Source organism: Rhincodon typus, chromosome 10, assembly GCF_021869965.1.
Source record: "Rhincodon typus isolate 14 chromosome 10, sRhiTyp1.1, whole genome shotgun sequence".
NCBI classification, from domain to species: domain Eukaryota; kingdom Metazoa; phylum Chordata; class Chondrichthyes; order Orectolobiformes; family Rhincodontidae; genus Rhincodon; species Rhincodon typus.
Window position 1 is genome coordinate 22006885 of NC_063341.1, and position 25000 is coordinate 22031884.

Sequence of the window (25000 nt, forward strand, 5' to 3'; positions counted from 1 at the left end):
AATTCTTGACATTCAATGTCATTATCATTGGTGAATTCCCCCATGATCAACATCCTGGGAGTGACCATTGACCAGAAAATTGAACTGGACCAAACATACAAAAACTGTGGCTGCAACAGCTGGGTCAAAATCCTGGAACTCCCTTCTTAACATACTAGGGCAGTTCAAGATTGCAGCTCACCACTTTTTGCACAAGGACATTTAATTGATCATAATTTTTACATCAGGAATGGAGGTTTGTGGATGGCCAGTATATCCCTGACGAGATTTTTAATGATCCATACCAGCGGCTATACAAAATGTTTTGTTTTACTGCTAAATTTGAACTGGGATTTCATTGATGGAATTCTTCATATACCTCTGCGTAGCTACTTTAAGTCCTGATTGATCATAAAATCGGGCCAAAGTATTTGCCCCAAAATCACAGTGACATTTCTAGATGGACAATCTATTATTAGTATTCTCTTTCTTTGGCTCCAACCAATGGGACATCAATATCAACATAGCACTTATGTCCAAATATCTGACAAGCAATGAGGCAGGAGGTCATAAGTAATAAGCAATAATAAGCAGTAATAAGTAATAATTCTACATTCATAAAAGCCCTAACTAATCTCTCTCAAGATTAAAATTCATTCAACGAATAACAGAAAAATCCTATTTCCTTCAGAATAAAAAGCTTAACAAGGTCATATTCTTAGAAACAGAATTTTCCAAAGTATATGTCTCCATGATTGCTGGCAAATCGTCACCTAAAGAAAAGCCAGCGTTCTCCAACATTTATTTAGATGAATTTCTTTTTAAGTCTTTATTTTCACCAACCTACTCTACGGTGGTATTTAAAATTACAAAAGTGCACAATGATAAATGGCATTGAATTGAAATTGATTAATAAGCATTCAAAGTACTACATTAATATCACAATTTAGCAACCCCCTACTTTAATTACTGTAAATCAAAAATATTGCTGCAAACTACAAACTTGTTTTACTTGATTTTGATTCATCCACACAAATGTAGGTAGACGACAAAAACGATTACCATGTAAAGCATTTTCCACATAATACATGAATGATCCCTATCAAACCACATAGTGGTCCTATGAAATCAAAATTACAACAGTAGGCTATGAATTATTATCTGCAGTAAGACACAGAACATATCATTGCACTTTATACAATGCCTGTGTACTCTACACTGTCTCTGTGATGTTCAGAAAAAAGGAAGCAATGCTTCCAAGATATGTATAAATGGTTTGCTTACATTTTCAGAAGAAAAACAGGCATCCCACGAAAGACAATAAAGTTCAAAGTTGAGAAAAAGTGGTGAGTTTCAATCATGGTAAGATCTGGAACTAATGGTAAAATGTAAGTTTTTGTTCCAACTAACACTAATGCACACACGGTATAAAAATTGTGCCCACTTAGAACAGGACGTGTGCTTACATCAAAAAAACAAATACTTCTAGGGATAGTTTACAAGTAAGTTTGGTTTCCTCATCAATTCCCATTCATCTTTCTCTAGTTTCATTTCATTTTGTCAGCTGTTAGATTTCTACCTCTATCCAAATGATTGGCTCTTTAATCAAGATTTAGATTTTCATATCTGGCATCCCTTCCAGGCATACCTTTTGTACTTGTAGCTTCTAGTTCTACAAATTACAGTGGTCCTTAAATGACTTGCATACATCATCATTTAATCATATAAACATTTAACATTCCTGAATCAGATTTCCCAATTACTTGAAACCTTAAGTCCTGGGATCAAATCTTGTTGCTCTTACCTGAACATTGTTATGATCCCAGACCAGGCTAAGCATTTTGTTATGATCTCAGATGAGATCATATTACATTATGATCTGGTTAGGGACTAATAACCTTGTAAAAAGTGAGTTCCAGGAGACTTAAGAAAATAGTGCCACAAAATTCCATGGTTTTGAACATAGAAGAATACGAGTTAGAACAGTAACACAATTTGCAGTTAATATACAACGTATTTCTAACTCCCAGAATTAACATGTAATAAATATAGATAATACACTGTGATCAAATACCCGACAGTGCAGAGCAAATGTGATCAAGGATTTCAAGGATTTCTCAGGAACTCCTGCCAAACACAAATGACACAATGGGTCATCAAATCTTGTTAAACTTCACGAGTTTACAATTCTTCGGTTTTATCAATCCACCTTTGAAACTCTCTCCAAAGAACAGTTCTGTCTGCTTCAACAACTGCTCCTGTTCTACTTCATCACGTTTCTTTTTCCATGGATTCTGAGAACTGCACTCCAGCACTTATTCACAGGCACAACTCCAGTGGGTCCTGAGGAATTTTTTGGATTTATCTTGTCCACAAGATCCACAGCTATTCCTTCAACACTATTCCCTCTAAACTGCTGATTTCCCAGCTTATCTTCTGGCCTCCATGTTAGTTGATATTGTACAGTTCTCGGGCTTCAGGTGTTGACCCTTCCTCTTTCAAATTTGCTGTCATTACTCCTCTAAATAAACAATTTCTTGATCTCTCCATCTTTGCCAACAACCATCCTACATCCAAATTCCTTTTCTTTTCTAATGTAACATACTTTAAAATTCTCTAACACAAATTAAACATGAGGAATGAGAACCCCCACACACAAAATTAAGTTTGAGGTCAGAGGGATTGCTTGCCAGTAATTATCAATTGCTGCAATAAAAATCCTTGTTGCGTTGACACTTCCAAATGCATTACCATTCTTGAACTTATTTGTTCATGGGACATGAAAACTACCAGCTAGCCAGTCTGTATTGTTCATCTCAATTGCTAGGTGGTGGCAAGCTGCCTTTTCGAAACACTGCGACCCTAGGTGCAGAGACACACACAATGCTGTAAGGAAAGGAATTCAAGATTTTGAACCAGAGCTAGTTAAGGAACAAAGATATAGTTCTAAATAAGAATGATGCTTGGCTTGGAGGGGTACATAAAGGTGGTGGTGCTCTCATTCATCTACTGCCCTTGTCGTCCTAGAGGGTAGTGATCATAGGTATGGAAAGTGCTGTCAGAGGAGCCTTGATGAGTTATGACAGTGCATCTTATAGATGGTATACACTGCTGCCACCATGCATCAATGGTGAAAGGAATGGATATTGGGTGCCAATCAACCAAGTGGATGGTGTCAAGCTTGAATGTTGTTGGACTTGCATTCAGCCAGGACAGTGGAGAGTTTGCATCACAAACCTGCCGTGCCCTGTAGACAACAGAATTCCTAGTCTCTGACCTGCTCTTGTAGACACTGTATTTAGAAGGCTGGTCCAGTTTATTTTTTGCTAAACAGTAACACCCAGAATGTTCCCAGTGAGAAATTCAGTAATGGTGATGGACTTGCATATCAAAAGGTGATGGTTAGATACTGTCTTGTTGGTGATGGTCTTTGCCTGCCATTTTTATGGTGCAAATATTACTTGCCACTAACCAATCCAAGCTAGATGCTGTACAAGTCTTGCTATATTTAGATATAAATTGCAGTTTCAAACAGAGCTATTTTAATTCCTCCAACCATAGTTCCAACCCAACCATAGTACCAAAATGGCTCTTATCAAAGTCACAAATGGCATCTTAAGTAATGTTGACAAAGGGAAACTTTCCCTCCTCACCCTTCTTGACTGTGGCATTTAACATGGCTGACCACACCAACTCCCTCCAACTGCTCTCCACTATCAACCAGAATGGTGGGATTACTCTCACATGGTTCCAATTCTACATAGCTAATCATAACCGGAAAATCACTTGCAATGGTTTCTTTTCCTGTTCTCACGCTATTACCTCCAGAGATCCCCAAGATTCAATCCTCAGTCCCCACCTATTTCTGATCTACATGCTTCCCCTTAGTGACAACACAAATGCACCTTGTTTTCACATGCACACTAATGAAATCTGGCCCTATATCACCTCCATCTCGATTGACTCCTCCACCAGCATTAAATTATTAGACTGCTATCCAACGACAAATGACAAAAATTTCTTCCAGTTAAATACTGGGAGTAATATTGCTCTTTGGTCCTTGCTCCAAACTTGGGGCCCTAACTACAAGCTCCATCATTCTCCCTTGCAACTTAAACCAATCTTTTCCCACCTTTAATGTCACATTTGATCAAAAATCATTTCCAAGATTGCATGTTTGTATCTCAGTAAGTGACTTTACTCATTTTTAACTCACCTGCTACTGAAACCTTCACCCATGCTTTTGCTAACTCAAATCGTATATTCTACAGTACTCCCGGCTGGTCTTCCACATTCTATCCTGCAGCCAGCAACTTAACACACAGTAAGCACTGTTCCCTTTCACCAATATGCTCACTAGCCTACACTGACTCCTGGGAAAGCAGTAGCGTAATTTTAAAATTCTCATTCTTTTCAAGATCTCTCAAAACTTTGCTCCCCCACATCCCTGTAATCTCCTCCAACCCCACAACCTTCAAATATATAAGACCATAAGATATGGAGCAGAATTAGGCCATTCAGCCCATCGGGTCTGCTCCACCATATGACCATGCCTGATGTGCTTCTCAACCCCATTCTCCTGCCTTCTTTCCACAAACTTTGATCCCCTTATTAATTAAGAACCTATCTCGGTCTTAAAGACATTCAATGACTTGGTCTCCACAGACCTCTGTGCCAATGGGTTTCACAAATTCATCACCCTCTGACTGAAGAAATTCCTCAGTTTTAAAGGGTTGTCCCTTCACTCCGAGGCTGTCCCCTCGGGTCTAAGTGGAAGGATCTTTTCCATGTCCAGTCTATCTAGGCTGCTCAGTATTTTGTAAGTTTCAATGAGATCTCCCCCCTCATCCTTCTAAACTTGATTACAGACCCAGCCACTCCTCATATGACAAGCCTTTATCCCTGGGATCATCCTTGTAAGCCTCCTCTGAAGCCCCTCCAAGCCAGCAAATCCTTCCTTAGAAACAGGGCCCAAACTGTTCACAATATTCCATATGCGGTCTGACCACGTGGCTTTATACAGCCTCAGCAGCACATTCCTACTCTTGTATTCTAGCCCGCTCAATGAATGCTAACATTGCATTTGCGTTTCTAACTGCCAAGTGAACCTACATGTTAACCTTAAAAGAATTTGAACTGGGACTCCCAAGGCCTCTTGTGCTTCAAATTTCCAAAGCTTTTCTCAATTAGAAAATAATCTACGTCTCTATTCTTCTTACTGAAGTGCATGACCTCATACTTTCCCACATTGTATTCCATCAGCCACTTCTTCACTCACTCACTCTCCTAGCTTGTTCTTCAGTAGCATCCCCATCTCCTCGACACTACCTGTCCCTTTCTACTTGTGTCATCTGCAAACAGAGTAAATGTCCTCAGTTCCTTCATCCAGGTCGTTAACGTATAACACAAATAGTTGTGACCACAATACTGACCCTTGCAGAATTCCACTAGTCACCAGCTGCTATCCTGGAAAAAAGAACCTTTTATCCCTACTCCTTGCCTTCTGCCAGTCAGCCAATCCTCTATCTATGCCAGTATCTTGTCCCCAACATCATGGGCTCTGATCTTATTTAGCAGCCTCCTGTGCAGGACCTTGTCAAATGCCTTCTAGAAATCCAAATAGATCACATCCATCGGCTCTCCTTTGTCTAAATAAATAACCTCTAAATAATTCTAACAGATTTGTCAGGTATGACGCCTCCTTGAAGCCATGCTGACTCAGCCCTACTTGATCATGTACTTCCAAACACTCTGCAATTTCATCCTTAATAATGGACTCTAAATTCTAAGGTCAGGCTAACTGGTCTGTAATTTCCCATCTTCTGCCTCCCTCCCTTCTTAAACAAGGGTGTTATATTAGCCATTTTTCAGTCCTCTGGAACCCTCCAGTGATTCCTGAAAGATCACCACCAATGCCTCCACAATCTCCTCAGCTATCTCCTTCAGAACCCTGGGGTATAGCCCAGCCAGTCTGGGTGATTTATCCACCTTCAAACTTATCAACTTGGCCCGGCATCTTCTCCTCAGTGATGGCCACTACACTCTCCTCTGTTCCAACTCTCGAAGTTCTGATATGCTACTGGTGTCTTCCACCTTAAACACTGATGCAAAGTACCTATTCAGTTCCTCTGTCATTTCTCTGTTCCCCCTTATTACTTCTCCAGCCTCATTTTCCAGTGATCTAATGTCCACTCTTGCCTCTTTCTTCTATATATCTTTAAAAAAAAACTCTTGCAATTTTCTTTTATATTACTAGCTAGCTTGCCCTCATTAATAGTCCTTATTGCTTTTTAGTTGTCCTCTGCCAGTTTTTAAAAAGACTTCCCAATTCTCTGGTTTCCCATTAATCTTTCCTACAGTGTATGCTTTTCTTTTGCTTTTATGCTGTCCCTAGTTCGCTTGTCAGCCAGGGTTACCTCGTTCTCCCGTTAGTGCATTTCTTCTTCCTTGGGATGAGTCTTTGTTGTGCTTCCTGAATTACCTCCAGAAATTGTTGCTATTGCTGTTCCACTGTCTTCCCTGCTACACCCACCTTCCAACCATTTCTGGCCATCATGTCTTTGTTGTTACCTTTACCCAATTGTTATCCCATTAATCTGATTCTAGCTTTTCCCTCTCAAACTACAGAGTAAATTCTATTACACTGTGGTCACTGCTCCTAGGGTTCCTTCACTTTAAGCTCTTTAATCAAGTCTGCCTCGTCACACATCAACAAATCCATAACTGTCTGTTCCCTAGTGGGCTCTACCACAAACTATCTCGTAAATACTCCATGAATTCCTTTTCATGGGATCTACTACCAACCTGATTTTCCTAGTCTACCTGAATACTGAAGACCCCATGATATTTGCAACAGCACCTTTCTAATTTATTTTCTGTCCCACATCCTGCTGACTGCTCAGAGACCTGTACGTAACTCCAATCGGAATTTTTTTTTTATTGTGGTTCCTCAACTCTACCCACACAGATTCTATGCCTTCTGACCCAAAATCGCTTCTTGCTATCAATTTAATTTCACCTCCTACTAACAAGGCAACCCTAGTCCCCTCTGCCTGTCCTTTTGATAAGATGTGTATCCTTGGATATTTAGTTCCTAGCTGTGATCCCCTTACAACCATATCCTTGTGATACCCACAACATCATAACCACCAATTTCAATCTGTGCTACAAGCCATTTACTTTGTTTCATATACTGCGCACATTTAAGTACAACACCTTCAATCCTGCCTTGATCACCTCTCTTCTCATAGGTGACCCCCCGCTATCTGCTGTGCCTGAAATTAGAATCCGGACTCTTTCAATATCCTTTGTACCTGTTATCCTTTGTACTTGTTCTGGAAACTTTAATAACCTTTCCTTCTATTTTCTTGTAACAATCAACCTCATCACCAACCAGCAATTCCTACATTCTCCTTTACCTTCGATTTTATAGTCTTCAATGTAACTGAACCTACTCCTCTACTATTTAAAGCCCTAGTTATGTGATTTGCTAGGACTCTGGTCTCAGCATGATTCAAGTGGAAGCTATCCCATTGGAACAGCTCCCTCCTTCCCAGTATTGGTGTTAGTGGCCCCATTAATTCAAACATCTTTCTCCATACATCTGCACTCCTCTAACGTTAGGCTCTTTTGCGTTTCCAAATATAAATTCACCACTATTGGTGGCTCAACCTTCAACTGCCTAGGTCATAAGCTCTGGAATTTCATCTCCCAGCTCACTTATCCCTTTTACAAATTCTTTGACCAAGCTTTTGGACGCTGACTTAATACCCGATTATGTAGCTCAGTGTCATACTTTTTACAGCACTCATGTGAAACATGCTGGGACATATCACTATTTTAAAGGCACCATAAGTGAAAGGAAAATCAGACTTAACTAATTTACTAGTGGCCTTTGTGACAAGTGGAGTGCCAACAGGGATGAGTATTGGGTCTCAACTAGTTTCAGTCTATATGAATAAGATGGATGAAGATATTGAATGCACTGTTGATATATTTCTTGATGACATAAAGGGTCAGTAGCCTGCAAAGGCATAAAGATAAATTAAGTGGGCGAAGATTTAGCAGAAAATGGAGCTTGAGCTTGCCCACTTTGATAGGAAAAATAGTAAAGGAGCAGATTATTTAAATGGAGATAAATAGCAGAATAAGAATGGTGCCATTTACAGCAAGGTGAATGGAATATAAACGTATGGCTGTTAGTCTATACTTGTATAGGGTATGGATGAGATCATATAAAATATGGTGAACAACATCGGTGGTCTTATTTAAGAAAGAACATAACTGCATGACAAGCAGTGCAGAGAATGTCTACAGATTGATTTCTGAAATTAGGGCATTATAAGGAAAGGTTAGACAAACTGGGCCTGTATCCATCCGAGTTTAGAAGAGCGAGGGGGTCACCAGATTAAAACATATGAGACCTTAACAGGACTTGACAGGTTAGATGCTGAAACAAGTTTCTGCTTGTGCGAAAGACTAGAAGGAGGGGTCACAGTTGAAACATAAAGGACCTCCCATTTAAGATGGAGATGACAATTTGGACCTTAGTGTTTAAACCACCTAAAATTTGCTGCACATTGCCACCAAATCGCTAATAATGGTCATTATTTTCTCTAGGGGACATCTGGGAAATAATAATATTCATAGTCATAGAATCCCTACAGTGTGGAAGCAGACCATTCAGCCCATCAAGTTCAAATCAACCCATTGAATAGCATCCCACCCAGAACCACGCCCCTACCCTGTCCCTGCATGGGTAATCCACCCAGCCTGTGCATCCCTGGAAACAATGGACAATTTAGTATTGCCAATCCACCTAACCCGCATACACTTTGACTGAGAGGGGAAACCAAAGAAAACCCATGCAGACATGGGGAAAATGTGTAAATCCTGCACAGGCAGTCACCCGAGGGTGGAATCAAACCTGGATCCGTGGAACTGAGAGGCAGCAGTGCTAACCACTGAGCTACCATGCTGCCCCAAAACTGAAAACGAAGGGAAATTTTCTTTTCTTTATTCATGGTTTGAGGGTGTCGCTGGCTAGGCAACATTTATTGCCCATCCCTAATTGCCCAGAGGGCAGTTAAGTGTCAACCACATTGCTGTGGGTCTGGAGTCACACATAGGCCAAACCAGGTAAGGAAGGCAGTTTCCTTCCCTAAAGGACATGCGTGAACCAGGTGGGTTTTTCCAACAATCGACAATGGATTCATGGTCATCATTAGACTCTTAATTCCAGATATTTATTAGATTCAAATTCCACTATCTGCCAAGGCGGGACTCAGAACTTTATATGAGTGTCTGGATTAACAGTCCAGCGATAATACCACTAGGCCATCCCTTCTCCATAAAAGTCAATGATAAACATACATTACTGGAGCAAATTTCAACATATTGTAAAGAGAATTGAACTAAAGATATTGGAAAGAAAGAAAGAAAATAGGTGAATAAATCTTAAGAAATATTAAACTGCAGATGGTTTAGAGTACAAAGTTTCACACTATTACATTTACAAGTGACAGGGTTACACTAATGCAGAGAAATGCTATAAGTTAACAAGCTATACACATACATTTAAAAATAACAAATTAATTTAAAACATTAAAAATTAATATTCACAGCCCAAGTAATTTCAGAGATACATTAGTTTAAAAGACTAAAACACAAATGCATTTTTAGGAAGATAAACCCTCCCCTCTCACTGCCCAAATCCAGCAGGTTATGTTCTACATTTGGTGTTTTTTGTTGCAGATTCCTTGGCCGATAAAAGAACGTGGCATTTGAACCCCTTCTCTTAGGTGCAGTCATGATCATACCGAAAATAATAAGAAAGGGTTTTAAAAATCATTTTGAGAAATTTTAATATTATTTGTATACCATCCTGACTAATTTGAAATTAAAGACGCTTTTGGAGTTTGAAAACATCTGCAAATCCATATTGATTCAAGTTGGACACAAGATCTACTCATGACTTTATACTAAGGTTCTTGATCTTAGGGTCTACCTCATGCTTTGTGACATAGGATTGGCATCACTGGATGTGAGTAGTGTTGTGGAAGGAAACAGTGCAAGTGATAAGTCTCACAATATGCACCATTTGATTCATCCTGTACACGGATTATAATCCATGTCAAACCTTACAGCAGTGAATGGGTGGACTGAGAAGGATACCATTGGTCAGTCTTACATTCAATTCTATTTAATGCCTCTAATTCTGAATCATTATTCTCTGTTTTGAATAGTCAGAAATAGACAACTCCAACACATTCAGTTTCTCTGTCGGCCCTCTTTTCCTCTCAAAAGTTCATAGATTGCTTATAAAGAAGGCCTCTTGATCAAAATCATGAGGAAACATCTGCAATTGAATGGTGCAGGCTGGACTGGCAATCTTTGTTTCCCAAAATGTGCTAAATGGCCAATTAGGGCAGTGGAACCTGAACTAATCAAGGCAGTAAAAGCTGTCCCATTGAGGAACTGGTTAAGGAGGGTCAAAAAAGTTGCATGCTGGAGAAAGTACAGCAAAAGTTCATTAAATGAATCCCTTAGATTGGGGGAGAAAGCCTGAACAAATTAGGTCTATATTCTCTGAAGTTTAGAAACATGAGAAGTGATCTTATTCAAACATACAAAATTCCGAAAGATCTTGACCGGGTAGGTGCCAACTGATTGCTTCTGTTAGTTGTGGAATCTAAGATGCAGGGGGCACAGTCTCAGGATGAGCAATTGAACATAAAACTAAGGAAGTTACCCTTCAGTTACACAGGACACTGATAACCATATCTTGAATACCATCTGCAGTTTTTAGTCTCCTTATTTACCAAAGGATATTAATCAGTTGGAAGCAATTCAAAGGAAGTTTACTACCTTGAGTTTTGGAATAAGTATGTTGTCTTATGAGGAAAAGTTGGACAGATAGGGCTTGTTTCCATTGGAGTTTAGATGATTGAGGAGTGACTTGATTAAAGTATAAAAGATGCTGTACAGTCTTGGTAAGGTTAATACAGAAAAAAAAAAGACTTTCTTCTTGTGGATGTGTGCTGAACTAGGGATCACCCTTTTTAGAACAGAGTCAAGGAGAAAATCTTTCCCTCAGAGGGTCGAGACACTTAGGAACCCTCTTCCTCAGAAGGCAGTGAAGGTGGAATCATTGAATACTTTTGAAGCAGAGGTGGGATTGATTCTTGTTTAGTAAGGAAGTCAGGCATTATCAGGAATAGATGGAAATATGTAATTCAAAACACAAACAAATCAACCATGATCTTACTGAATGGTAGAGGAGGCTTGAATTACATATTTCCATTCCCAATTCGTATTTCCATACAAGGGAATCGATTATTTACGACTGAGATGAGGATAGGCTTCTTCACTCAGTGTTGCGAATATTTGCAGTGATTTTTCCTGAAATTAGCAAAGTTTCCATTGTGGAATACGTTAAAAGCTGGGGCATACATATTTATCGTGTCTCAGGAAATCGAGGGATAAGGGAAATAAACAGAAAAGTAGAGTTAAAACCCCAAATTAGCCATGGTTGTAATGACACGGGCCATATAGCTTATTTTGCTCCAATCTCTCGTGTTGTGTCCAAACCGCCTTGCCCTTACCCTCTAACATCTTGGTTCTCTGGTGGAACGTGTAACACGGCTTCTCCTTGTACAGTGGCATTTCCTCATATTTGGGCCCCCGGCGATGGAACGGGTCTTCCCATCCTCTATCCCATGTAGGGCATTTGGGGTCGGCCAGGCCTGGCACATAGTGCATCCTGTCCCAGTAAGTGATGGGTTCCAACCCAGGGATTTCCACCGGCTCCGGCCTTTTCTGCGGCCGCCGGGCCTGGACGGACAACCCGGTGGCGACATGGAGGAAACGGCAACCTGACAAAGCAGGGACTAAATTTACCGCTCGGACATGCGAGGCTCCACTCCACATCGCGACGAATTAAAAAGGAAAAAAAAATCCACCGATTATTCGGAAGCTTCAGGACAAAAATCAGGCGCAGCCGCGTTACTGTGACAACGAGTTTCCGAAGGACGTGACACGTCTTGAACTTTGACCTCAAAGCGCCAGATTTGATTGACATTGGAAGTAGCCATACAGATAGACAGTACTGCGACATTTCGCCAATGACAAGAGTGTCTGTCCAGTAGGCGGGGTCAGCGGTGACGGTTGATGACGGTGTGAGGTGTTCGGATTGACCTGGTCGTTGAGTGAATTGTTTGCTGAGCCTAGACCAACAAGTCCAGGTGGGATCTGCAGTTCAACTGCTGTGCCAGCTGAGACCAGTTCATTAGTGAGCTCCTGTCTTACTTTAAAATAACGATTTCCTTTTTCTCTCCGTTTGCTTTGTATAATTAGAACACCAGCTTCGGCCATGTGAGCCTTGGATGTTTTGCTCAGTTATTTTCGTAAAGGAGAAATTAAAAGAAGAATGAATGCGCTTTTGTTAAAACTCTTTCGTGTTCTCAGGACATCCCATGCGTGCCAACGAACTTCTTTTGAAGAGTAATCTGGTTTCAAACACGGGCTGCCAGTTTGCAAACAGCGACGTAGTGGTAGAGGCAAGTACAATTACAACATTTGATAGGCATTTGGACAGGTACATGAATAGGAAGTAGATGCCGTATGACTCTATTACGCACACAGGGATCAAGAATACACGTCGACCAGGATATCAGGAATACTCACGCCTCTTTGAGTAACAATTAAGGTCGACTTGAGGAGGCTGATCCTTTTCTTTATTAAAATAAAACAAAGAACTGCAGATTCGGAAGATAGAGTAATAGAGATATACAGCACGGAAACAGACCCTTCAGTCCCATGTGTCCATGCCAACCAGATATACTGAATTAATCTGGTTCCGTTTGCCAGCATTTGGCCCATGTCCCTCTAAACTCTTCTAATTCATTTACCCATTCCGATGCCTTTTAAATGTTGTATTTGTACCAGCCTCCACCATTTCCTGTGACAGATCATTCCATACACACACCACCCTCTGTGTGAAAAATCTGCCCTTTCGGTCCCTTTTAAATCTTTCCCCTCTCACCTTAAACCCTTGCCCTCTAGTTTTGGACTCCCCCCACCCCAGGGAAAAGACTTTGTCTATTTATCTTATCCATGCCCCTCATGATCTTATAAATCTCGAGAAGGTCACCCCTCAGCCTCCAATGCTCCAGGGAAAATAGCCCCAATCTATTCAGCCTCTCCCTATAGCTCAAAACCTCCAACCCTGGCAATATCTTTGTAAATCTTTTCTGAATCCTTTCAAGTTTCACAACATCCTTCCAACAGCAGGGAGACCAGAATTGCATGCAGTATTCCAATAGTGGCCTAACCAATGTCCTGTACAACCTCCCAACTGAAACAGAAGTTGCTGGCGAAATTCGGCAGGTTTCTGTGGGAAGAAAGCAGAGTTAACGTTTCAAGTCTAGTGTTCAGAAGTTCTGATCAGTTCTAATGAAGAGTCACTGGATCCGAAACGTTAAATCTACCTTCTTCCCAAAGATGCTGCCAGACCTGCTGAATTTTGCCAGCGATTATTATTGTTTTTTTCTATTGTCGGGTGTTGGTGTTGCTGACATTTATTGCACATCCCTAGATGGCTTTCAGAAGGTGATGATGACAAACTTGCTAGACAGTTCAGCGTACAGTTGAGAGTCTTAATTTGAATAGATGTGACACGTTGCTTAGACATGGTAATGAACTCAGGTTTTCTTCACTAAATGAAGTTCACTAAACTAGTGAACCAGTCAGGAGTCACTTTTACTGATAGCAGTTTTATTTTCTTTACTTTAAAATGCTGATTTACCCTGATCACTGACACCATTCCTCTACATGACATCTATCTGCTGCTGAACCAACTTGTTTGAAACCTTGGTGTCATATTTGACCTCAAGATATGCTATCAGTAAGACTGCCTACCATACCTCTATAATTGTGTCTTGCTCTGTGCTTACCTGAGTTCACCTACTGTTGAAACCTTCATCCATGCATTTACCCTCTTCAGACTTGACAAGGTACTGTGGCCAGCTTGTCATGTTTTCTCGCCATTGTTCATGATGCTTTCCCGTTGTTCACTTTCTATTGTTGCCAATACCGGACCCTGACTGCAGCTTTTCTAGTGGTTCTATGTTCTCAGCTCAACTTCTTCAAGTCCATAAAATGCTGGTGTTCCCCATTTCCCTGTGGACAAATTCATTGGCTTTTTGCTCTATCCACCTGATCCTTAGAACTGTTTGTCAGAACCACATTTCAAAAGCTGCAACTTCTTCTCATCAGTCTTATTTTCAGTTCACACATCAATACAGCTCTGCTGCTTGTGTCATTATTCACACCAAGTTCTATTTGCCACCAACTGTGTAATTGCTGATTGGTATTAGCTCCCAAATGCCTCAATTTTAAAATTTACATTCTTGTTTTCAAATCCTTCTGTAACGTCCCCTACTTCTTCAGCCTCACAACCCTCTGTGATATTTGTGCTCCTCTAACTTCTGATCTCTTGAGCATCTCTGATTTTAATTTCTCCATCATTGGCGGCAATGCTTTTGGCTGCCTCGGCCCTAAGTGCTAGAATTTTATCCTCATAAGTCTCTCCATTTCTCTACTTCACTTACCTCTTTCAAAATACTTCTTAAAACCTACCTCATTGACCAAGCTTTTTGTCATTTGCTGTAGTGCCTCACCATCATATTTTGCTTAATAGTGGCACTGTGAAGGGCCTTGAGATATTTTTTTTTACAGTAAAGGTACTATATAAAAACATTGTTGAACTTCTCAAATTGCTGCTATGCTGACTGGTTCTATAGGAAATTCTTCCAATGCAAGTGGTTCTGAAATATGGAATCGACTTGATAAACACAAATCATTAGCTCTGTGTGAAATACTGAGGCAAAGTAGCAAAGGAAATCAGCAAAGAAACACAGCAATGTTTTTCTTCTGAAAATTACACAGTAAGACAATTATTTGATGAGAAGTCTTATAAAGCCAGGCTGAAATTGAATAGGTTGCATTTAATTTTTGTGTCAGCTGTTGGGGCCTCATTAATACCTGAACCTAATTTGGAACGTGTGCAAAGAAAATGTACTTATGTATGTATTTCTATGGTTAATTTAAATTTTATTAGTAAGTTATAGAATTCCAAGATAGAATGGTGTCTCCTGTAGGGGAATGAAGGTGGTGCTGTACCATCTATCTAGTGTGGTAGGTAGATGAGTTTGTGGATTTGGATGGTGCTGTCAGTGGAGTCTTAGTCAATTCCTGCACTGCATTTTGTTTATGGTACATATTGTTGCTACTGTTTTATCAGTAGAAAGGAAATTAACGTTGATGGATAGGGTACCAATCAAGTGAGCTGCTTTGTCTTGAATGACATCAAGCTTCTTGAATGTTGTTGGAGCTGCACTCACCCAGGCAAGTAGAGAGTACTCCATCACACCCCGATTTGTGCCCTGTCGGTAGTTGACAGGCACTGGAGAGAAAGGAAGTGACCTGCTCCCAGAATTCTTAGCCTCTAACCCGCTCTTATAGCTACAGTATGGCTGGGCCAGTTCAGTTTCTGATCAGTGATAACTCCCAGGATGTTGATAGTGAGGGATTCAGTGTTGGTAATCCCATTGAATGTCAAGGTGAGATGTTTAGATTCTCTCTTGTTTGAATGGTCATTGTTTAGCTCTTATGTAGCACAAATGTATACCGATTTTGCCAATGTTTCTCAACGTGTGACTGTAGATGTGATAATAAGCTCGCCTAACCACTACCACAGTAATTCCAGTAAAGAAAGCGAATATTTATTGAATTTGCACAATTATTTCAGTATACTTCTCACTCAAATATGTTGATAACTGACTGCAAAATCTAAAAATAGATTTGTAATGCAATTCAATGTTCTCTTTGACTGTAGCCCTAACTTGAAAATTATCTTCAAAATTCTCTGCTGTTGAAAATACAAATCAAGATATAATTTGTAAAATCTGCAATGAATCTTTATGTCTTTGTGCTCAAAAAGTTAAGGATAAGAGCTATAGACACTCAGGTTTTGTTTTTATTTCTAATGTATTTTGCAGGTGATGGCATACAATGAGGATGAATGGCTTTCTCTTCGGCCCCAAGAGCCCCTGCCCTCCCAGTGTTGTGGTAGTGGATGTAAACCATGTGTATTTGATATTTATGAGCGGGAACTCAACCAATGGAAACAGGCAAAAGCAAAAGGAGATCAAAGTTTTTTGAGTCAGAGCTCTGAGGTGAATATAGATGAGCAATTTTTTTCAAGGTTGTGTTGTAAGTCAAAAATCAGCCTTTTAACAGATGAAAACAAAGGTTCTTACCATGCCTTCCCCTTCTGCCTCTGGCCTCCCTATTGCATGTCCTGATGGACAAATGGGTAAATGAGCCATGTTCCTGGACTGTGCAAACCAGAAAGTTCTGAATCAATACTGAGGTAAACCTTAATGAAGTTTGTGTGTCTGATGAAATCTGGATCAGGTTTGTCATTGATCCTATATATTGAGATAACCTGTTGTGAGTTGTCTGAGTCATATTCAACAAATTCCCATTTGGCTATTAGAGCGCATTAGGAATTTAGAGTATGTACCCTGTTGAAAGTTAGCACCTGCTGGAGAGAAAGTAAGATTGACATCCCCTCAATCTTTGTGTCTAAGATAAAATGTTTTGTATATTGTACACCTAAGTATAGTTATTAATTTTAATAAGTATCACTTGAACATAAGTCAGGCCCTAGATAAGTTGTGAAACACCTGGAGATCCAAACTGTGCCAAAATAAAAAGAACATAAGTGAGATGGATACAAACTGAACGTAATGCAGATTTGACAAGGCTTAAAACCAACAGTTCCAAAATTCTTTGGTGACTACATCAAGGGATAGTTTATGGGGTCCTGGGACAGGTTAGACAGGAAGTAGAGTTCAGTGGTACTGACTCTGGAAAATGGGTCAATGCATGTCCGAAGATAAGTCCAAAACCTGTGTATAAAGCACACATTCTAACACAATGACAAGTCTACGAATAGGACACTGACATATTTTTAGTATTTGAGACAGTCAATAGTAAACTATTTTGGAACTGAAACTAAAATGTTTCTATGTCTATTAATCCTTCACACCAATTATTACAAACTTTCAGTTGCACAGAATGCTGTTGTAAGATCATACAGTTTATAAAGGAACATTCCACTTTGACTACGATAGTCTTATTTTGATAAATGACACTGCTTTTCATCAGGACCATTTTTTTAAGTAAAGAACAAAGTTTACTTTGACAGATTAGAATAACAATGTCAGAAATCACACCTGAGTGTTACTCAGAAAAAGTGAGGCTCCAAAAGCTTGTGTTTTCAAATAAACCAGTTTGACTATAACCCGGGGTCGTGTGATTTCTGACCTTGTCCAACCCAGTCCAACACCGGCACCTCCATGTCGTAGAATATTAATGACATGGATGATAGAAGGTGAAATCCAAACACTGGATTGTGGTAATTATCTCAAAACCATCTTAATTTGAGCACGAATGAATGGATTCATGGATCTTAATCTTCCTTGTTTCAGTTTTGAACAGAAATCTGATAACATTGGCCATTATTAATTAGAAATATCTTATTTCTTCTCTTGTTTCAGCCAACTCACAATGACTTGCAGTTAATTGGAACTGAGAAATGGAGTGCTTTTCAGATAGAGTCTGTGGAGCAGCAGACAGCTGACGCTTATCTGTATAGATTCCAACTGCCCAGTGGCTGCTGTCTTGGGTTGACTGTAGGACAGTACATTGTAGCCAGGTAAGAGATTTGCAGAGTATTTATGCATATGTAAGGTATTAGATATTCAGAACAATTCTGTGGAAAAGATTAAAAATAATTTAGATTGTATGGCAGGTTTCACTACTGCTAACATTTCAGATGGCGAGTAAAATACTTTTTAAATGTGTAGTCACTGTTGTAGGAAATGCTACAACTAGTTTGCACACAGCATTTTGTTAATGATCGGATGTTACATGTGATGTTGATTGGAACATAATTATTGGTTAGTACATTGAGGATGACTCTTCCATTCTTTTTCAAAATAGTGCAATGGGATCTTTTATGTCATCCAAACAGGATCTTTATTTAGCTTCTCATGCAAAGGAGAACATCTCCAACAGTGCAATATTGTCTTGGCCCTAGAGTGTCAGCCTTGAATTTTGTGCTCAAGCCTTGGATTTGAAAATTTCTTTGAAGAATACTGAGAATCAGAGTTACCAGAGTTTATTACCAGAATAAAAGGCAGCTGTAACCAGAGATGCTGCACCTGATTTTAACTCTGTGAAAGTAGAGGAGTTTTGAGCATTTTAAAATTTCACACATTTTACAAACAGGTTACTTTGTTGAAAATGACATTTATGATTGTGACTCACTTACAAGTTGTTGACTGCATTTTTCAAATGCAGACATTTTGTCCTTCTCCCTGTTTATTGATACCCACTGGTATAATCAAACTAAAAGATATTATGAGAAACCGATCCTCAGGAACATAACAGGAAGAGTTTATTAAATATTTTAATCACGTTTTAAATCGTAGCTATTCCGGTGAAGAGATGTTTGGGGCTAATTTTACCTAAACTAGATTGTCTGCAGAATTTAAGAACATTTTACTGGATTTGTTTTCGTTATAGAAATGCTGCTGATATTTCAGTGGCATTACAAGGTTGTTTGACCTACAAGAGAGTTTCTTCCATGTAGAAATGGTAAAAGTAGTGGAATTGGGGAGAATGGGAGTCAGGGATTACTTTATCAGTGATTGAGATACAGACACAAAGGGAGGGGCCATTGGAGATGCTGAGGTTAAAGGGTCAACTTTTAAATCCCAAGATAACCAAGTATCTGACCTGGAAAGTTTATAGGATGCGTGAAATTGAGAAAAGGAGAGGAGGTTTGTGGCAAATAACTTGCGGAAAAAATGGGCTAGCAGGGATTACTTGAAATTACTATGGCTGAGGCCTTATTCAGATTATTTGGCCAGAACACATAGAGCCAAACAGGGAAGATTCTGCAAAGAGGAAGGATCATGTTTTTTTCAATGCTGGGTCTCATCCACCATGACCAAGTGATGATTATGGAAATTGTGCTGAAAGGAAAGAAACTATTGTTCTAACATTGGCTTCAGATGGGAGAAGGAGAAGAAAGTGAAACTTTTGGGAAGGCAATGGAGAAAAGGACCACACAGAATGAAGGGTGACTTTGTTGGATCAGACCCAGCTACATGGTGAGAATATCCTAGTAAAGAAGTAGAATAAGAGTTAACAACAGGAAGAAAGTCAGCCAAGTCAAGGAGCATCCAAAGCAATTCTCATTTGCCTGCAGAATATAGAGTGGATCACTACCTTGACAGAGGCTCGTACTCTCCAAAAACCCTTTGAACAATGTGATTGGGAGGTCTTTATTCCTGGTAGCTGGGATGTGATGCCAGAAATAGTGTAGTGCAAGAAGTCCTCAATGTCAGAGCAGGTAACAGAAGAATGAATGTCTTCCTTTGCCTATTCTGACATTGAGGACTATTTACACTACACTATTTCACTGGCTGTGAAATGGAAAAAGGCTGCAACAGCAAGATGATCCCAGGCATTGCGTATCAATATGTTACATAAATCAACCTGTCAAGATTATGTGGAAAATGATATGGCCAAGTCTCACAATGTGAGTACAAGGTTGGCACTAACATAAATACTCAATGAAAAGTGAAAGCAAAAACTCAATATTGTTTCTGCCACAATAAAGAAGTGCCAATGTCTGCGGACACCCAACGTTGCTTGTAATTGCACATGCATGCCGATCTGGAAATACACACAAATCCATAAACTCTATGTCATCATGTAGAATTCCAAAGGCGTCATACACTAAGGAGATCCATATGCACCTAAAAGAAGCAAGTTATTGAAATGGATTTCGGCAGCAGGGAGTAAGGACAGAGGGAGTGTGGGAGTGAAGATTGGGAAATGAGGATATGGTGAATGAGGGAGCGATTGAGGACATTTGTGATGGAAGAAGTGAGGATGGGACAGCGAAGAATGAGGATGGGGGCAAAGAATGAGGATGAGGATGGGAGGGGGGAGTGGGGGTAGGGGCAGAGAGTGAAGACGGCGTTTGGATGGGTAGGAGAGTGAGCATGAGAGGGGAGATTGATGATGGGGGCTATGAAGGGGGCCAGGGAATGGGAAGGGAGAGTTGGACATCAAGGAGAGGGAAGGGCTGGGAATGTGAAAGGGAAGGGGCTGTGAAGGATGGGGTGTCGGGGGAGGCCAATGCAATTTTGTTTCTCATTTTGCATCCTCTTTAAGTGAACTTCACAAGTATGCAGGCAAAATCATCCTTAATGGACCGGATACTGGCCAAAAAGCATCTCTGCCACCAAGTTATGTTTTCTCAACTCTCAAATGGCCAACCTTATTATTTCAAAGACACGTTCCAATGCGGCTGTATTGACATTAGTGACTGGGAGGAACTTGATATCCGTAGTTCAAAATGATCAATAACTTGTCCATTGAACTACATCACACTAAAAGTTTGATGCCTTGATGATGAGACAGCGGTAACAGCAAAGGAAAGAAAAGGAAAAAAATCCAGATCCCTCTACTGCATAGAACATCCTGCCAATGTGCCCAAAAACTGTGGGTCAAGAAACAATTGGCTCAGTCACATGAAGGCTCATGGTAGAAACTTATGACCCTGAGTAGTCATCCTCAAATTGAAGGATAGCTAGCAATGATAGTGTGAATTAAAGGTATTTAGAGCACTGTTGCTAGAATAAACCAGTGTCCCATGGATGGAAAAACTGAGTCAGGTCCAAACACACCACCTCTGGGTATGGAGGTTCGTGTATAAGAGCCAGAGGAGCAAAAGAACAGCAAGGGTAGTAGTTATACAAGTTAAATGCACTACCTTTAGCATACAAGGTGAGAGAATAAAATTGACTTTGAAATATTGAAAATTTTACTGATTTGCACTAAAACATGAGCAATAAAAAGGAGGAGACGGGAAAAAAAAGTGAATATAGCTGTAACATCATTGAAAAAAGGCATTAGTTATTTGAAAAAGAACCTTAAATGTTAAAAGTTTAACAGATTTCCCCAGGCCACACATGTAATTTTGTGGTGGAATTTCTCCAATGTTTTAATGAACATAAATTTGATTATTAGCCAAAGATTCTAATTTAATTGATTTCTGATTAATTGAAAGGGGAACTATCAATGGTATGGAAGTTCAGAGAGCGTACACTCCAGTGAACTCTGTGGATGCAGAAGGTTACTTTGAGGTTCTCATAAAGGTACTGTGTCTTTGCTGCGCTGTAGTCAGAATATTACACTTTCATTACTGTACTGTAATTGAGCGATTAATCGGGTAACAGATAAATCTACAGTGCTAAATTTTAATATTTAGCATGTTTCATCTATAACTTAATAACACTCTAAAAGTAATTCGTTGTGTGAAGCATTTTGGGAGTCTTAAAAATGTTATTATGTCAAAGGTTCTTGAGTATGTTATTACATATTATACAAAGCAATGGTTTCATTTTGTCTTTACAATAGATTTATGAAGACGGATTAATGTCTCAGTATGTGAAGACTTGGAAGGAGTGGGATAGTGTGTGCTGGCGGGGCCCTTTTGGAGGTTTCCCATACAAACCAAATCAGGTAAATTACTCAGCAAGAGTATTTGCAATTTAGAATTTTAATAATAATTGTAAAATTTGATAGTACACAATGATGTAACTCAAATATTTGTTGGGATTAGTTAGAAACAGAAATCAATAGTTCCTGTAGACTTTTTTACAGCCCATCATTCCTAAAGAAATTGCAGTGTAGTTTGTGAGAGTTCTTAATTCCAATAAAGTCTTTTCTCACCAAAGATAACAGTAGAGATGGTCAGTTAGCTCATTTGGCTAGATGGCTGGTTTGCAATGCAGAGTGACACCAACAGCATGGGTTCAATTCCAGCATTACCATGAAGGACTCTCTTTCTTAACTTTTTCCCTTACCTGAGGTGTGGCAACCCTAAGGTTAAACCACCACCAGTTGCCTCTTTATAATAAGGGAGCAGCCCTGTGGTCCGACAGCAGAATGATGACTTTATATTAATCCATGCACAAATATAACTGTTGTAAAGAAATAGTAGTATCAATCTCTAATTAATAATCTGCAAACTTTAACCTGAGACTGAAAGATTTCTTACTTTAACATTGACAGTTTAAAACAATAGATAAATTGTATAAAATTTATGAAGTTTATTAATGTAAAGATCAATGGTTTTACAGTGTATTGACACCATTTACTTTATATTTGGCAGTATGAGCAGCTGCTGCTATTTGCCTCTGGAACTGGTATAGCTCCAATGATATCTTTGATCCAATATATTGTAGCAAATGAAGAAGATGAAACTTTTGTTACTTTGGTGGGCTGCTTCAGGACTTTCCAAGATATCTATATGAAGCCTCGACTTCAGGAACTGGCAGCTTATTGGAATGTAAAAATATTGTTTGTTCTGAGTCAGGTAAGATGACACATTAGCTCAGACATTGCAGCTGGTGGCAAAATGTGATTCTCTCCATAGATCTGAAGAAAATTCTCCTCAGTAATCTAGAAAACTCTGCTCTGGATTTTCTCTTTCCCTAAGTCAATTTAAAGGTGATACCATATCAACAGCATCTTTAGATGCATAACAATAGTGGTATCATCAAGTATGATAAGCAAAGTTATTACATTGAAGAATTATCACACATAGCAAATGAAGTAACATTTAGAATTTAGAAATTCTCCCTTCTTCTGCCTGCTTTGTGTCTACGTCTACTCTAAAGGCATCTTTAATGCATGCATCCTTTCTCCCACTTTGCTAAAGTAAGATAAAGGAAAGGGGCATGACAAATAATGAAAAGCAGGACAATAAAAATAAATGTATGAGTAAGAAGGAGGGTAGGGGAGAAATGACCAGTCATGAAGCAGGAAGAGAGAGAAATGCAAAGGGGAGAGGGAGAATGAAACGAGTGAGGGAGGAATGGGAGAATGAGAGAAATAAGTGAACAGGGTGAAAGAGAGAAAAATACAGTGAAATAAGTTGGCAGAGAGAAAGAAACAGAAATGAAAAAGGGAAAGAAAAAGAATAAGACACAAGCGAAAGAAGGGAAATAGAAATGCAAACATTGTGGGAGAACAGAGTATAGAGACAAGCACAGAGGAGGAGGTAAAAACAGACACAGAAGTGGAGGAAAGAGAACATGAGAAGCAAAACAAATCTGGAAGAGATAAAAGTAATGCAGGAAATTAAAAAAAACAGAAGTGAGAAAAAGGGGAAACATATAAAAGGAAGCAGAAAGGAACTTGTTGCATATTTACTAGTCATGCCAGAATCTCAAACTAGAGACGATGAGAAGTATTTTGGTCCAACTAACAAAGACCATCCTCAATAAGAGGCAATTATTGACAGTAGCTTCTTCAATTTCACAATCATCAACAGATATAAAAATATCACAGATTACTTCTGGTTTGTGATTGAACAAATGGGTGATAGAGATGGAACCGGTTTGCTTTTGACAATTTTGTCCAATTAAAAACAACTTGTTGCCTAAGAAATCAACTGAAGTTGTAATGAGAACACAAGCAACCCAGTTATCAAGCACAAGCTTCATCCACATTTGTATTAATTATTGATAACCTAAATTATTTTAGGAGCATGATCTGGAAACTCTTCCCTGGAGTTATCAAGAAAAATCTTACTATGGACGTGTAAATGAAGATATGGTAAAGGACTTCGTTAATTTATGCAGACGAAAACCATTTGTTGTGGTTTGTGGGGCCATAGGTTTTAACAAAGACATCCTCAACTACCTCAATCGTATGGGCATCACGGAAGATTTGCAGTTTATGTTTTAGACAATTAGTAACTTAGTACCTACTGGCATAAAAACTTACTACTTTTTTTAATACACAACAACCTCAAACATTGTTGGAAGAATGCACACTAAAGATTAGTCTGTGACTAAATTAATTATTGCTGAATCCTAAAATTGGAAGAGGAGCCTGTGTATTAACCACTGCAAAACAAAGCTGCTGAATGAGGATTCAGAAGATTTCTCAATCAAAATCCATCCATTTCAGTGGATGTTACAGGATGTTAATCACAAGGAGGAGTGACAGTTACCTGCAAGATTTTTTTCCCTTCACATCACTATGAAGTTATCTGAAGCACGTACATCACTGTTCCATTTCATATCAGCTAATTCACCATAGACTATAGAAATCAAACCTGGACCTACTGTGCCTGTGCAACTTTGACACTGCTTTCGTGCAATTAAACAGGTTTGATCCTTTTTTACTGTTGAAATACAATAATGCTGTTGAAATTGTTGCATTGGCTTACTGCATTTTTTAAATATCTGTTGTATGAGACCTCTGAAAGGAGTTGCAGTTGTTACAGAAGGAGAAGAGAGATTGTATATTGTGGAAGCTTGCTTGAATCACTGTGACATGTGATCATGAAACAGGGACATGGTGCTTTAGTGATAAATAGGAAATCTTTACAAGCATGGAGTTTTAAACTGTTTCCAGTGATAAGTCAGGGTTTTTGTTCAGAGGTAATGTATTTCATTGAAATAAATTTCTAAATTTATAAGCTTTTAAATTATCTTCTAAAATTCTTTCATTGTTCTGTTCAATGTATACTTTTTTCCACCATTGAAGGTAAGGATGTCATTACTGAAAAATAGGATTTTCTTCTCTTATTTTGCAGTTGTTGTTTATCGCTTCCAGGGTAAGGCAAGATCTCCATGCTGCCAGAACAGTTTGGAGAAGTGTGCGAAAGTGGCAATTGCATTTCTCAATAATTATTTTGTTTTCTGAGTGTTCAAGCCCATTCATGCCAATTTATGGTCACTTAATGCTGTGAACATGTGCCAGTATGAAACTTAGTTCAAAATTATATAACTGCTTAAGGGTCATTGTAAAGTGTTTCTGTTACACCCATCGTCTCCAGCTCCAATCTCAATGTCCTCAG

General features: G+C 39.2%; 2 protein-coding genes across 6 annotated transcripts in view; one reads left to right on the forward strand and one right to left on the reverse strand.

The window, feature by feature from the left end:
* mrpl37 (mitochondrial ribosomal protein L37) overlaps positions 1-12109 on the reverse strand; it is a 24711-nt gene extending 12602 nt beyond the window's left edge. Inside the window, exon 1 of one of the 2 annotated variants that reach the window (XM_048601613.1) lies at positions 11878-12109. In XM_048601613.1, the coding sequence (XP_048457570.1) occupies positions 11878-12094 (217 nt within the window). In that variant the 5' untranslated portion in view covers positions 12095-12109. Of the gene's footprint in view, positions 1-11582 lie in introns of both variants that reach the window. The other variant, XM_020530154.2, reaches the window with a different exon arrangement.
* Positions 12110-12129: 20 nt separating this feature from the next.
* On the forward strand, positions 12130-25000 carry LOC109930694 (NADH-cytochrome b5 reductase-like). Of its 4 annotated transcripts, XM_048601615.1 has the most exons (8): positions 12130-12221; positions 12334-12536; positions 16038-16214; positions 17604-17761; positions 21194-21281; positions 21544-21648; positions 22301-22504; positions 23677-25000. In XM_048601615.1, the coding sequence occupies exons 2-8, from the start codon at positions 12453-12455 to the stop codon at positions 23878-23880; spliced, it is 1020 nt and encodes a 339-aa protein (XP_048457572.1). In that variant the 5' UTR covers positions 12130-12221; positions 12334-12452; the 3' UTR covers positions 23881-25000. The 4 variants fall into 4 exon arrangements, with proteins under 4 accessions (XP_048457572.1, XP_048457573.1, XP_020385749.1 ...); XM_048601616.1 differs by lacking the exon at positions 12334-12536 and having other exon boundaries at positions 12140-12221; XM_020530160.2 differs by lacking the exon at positions 12334-12536 and having other exon boundaries at positions 12181-12268.

Excerpts from the sequence above, each read along its gene's own strand:
- LOC109930694 (XM_048601615.1), top strand. The coding sequence starts at position 12,453 with ATGCGTGCCAACGAACTTCTTTTGAAGAGTAATCTGGTTTCAAACACG. Across the intron at positions 12,537-16,037 it reads ACAGCGACGTAGTGGTAGAG|GTGATGGCATACAATGAGGA; the intron begins GCAAGTACAATT and ends TGTATTTTGCAG. Across the intron at positions 16,215-17,603 it reads TTTTGAGTCAGAGCTCTGAG|CCAACTCACAATGACTTGCA; the intron begins GTGAATATAGAT and ends CTCTTGTTTCAG.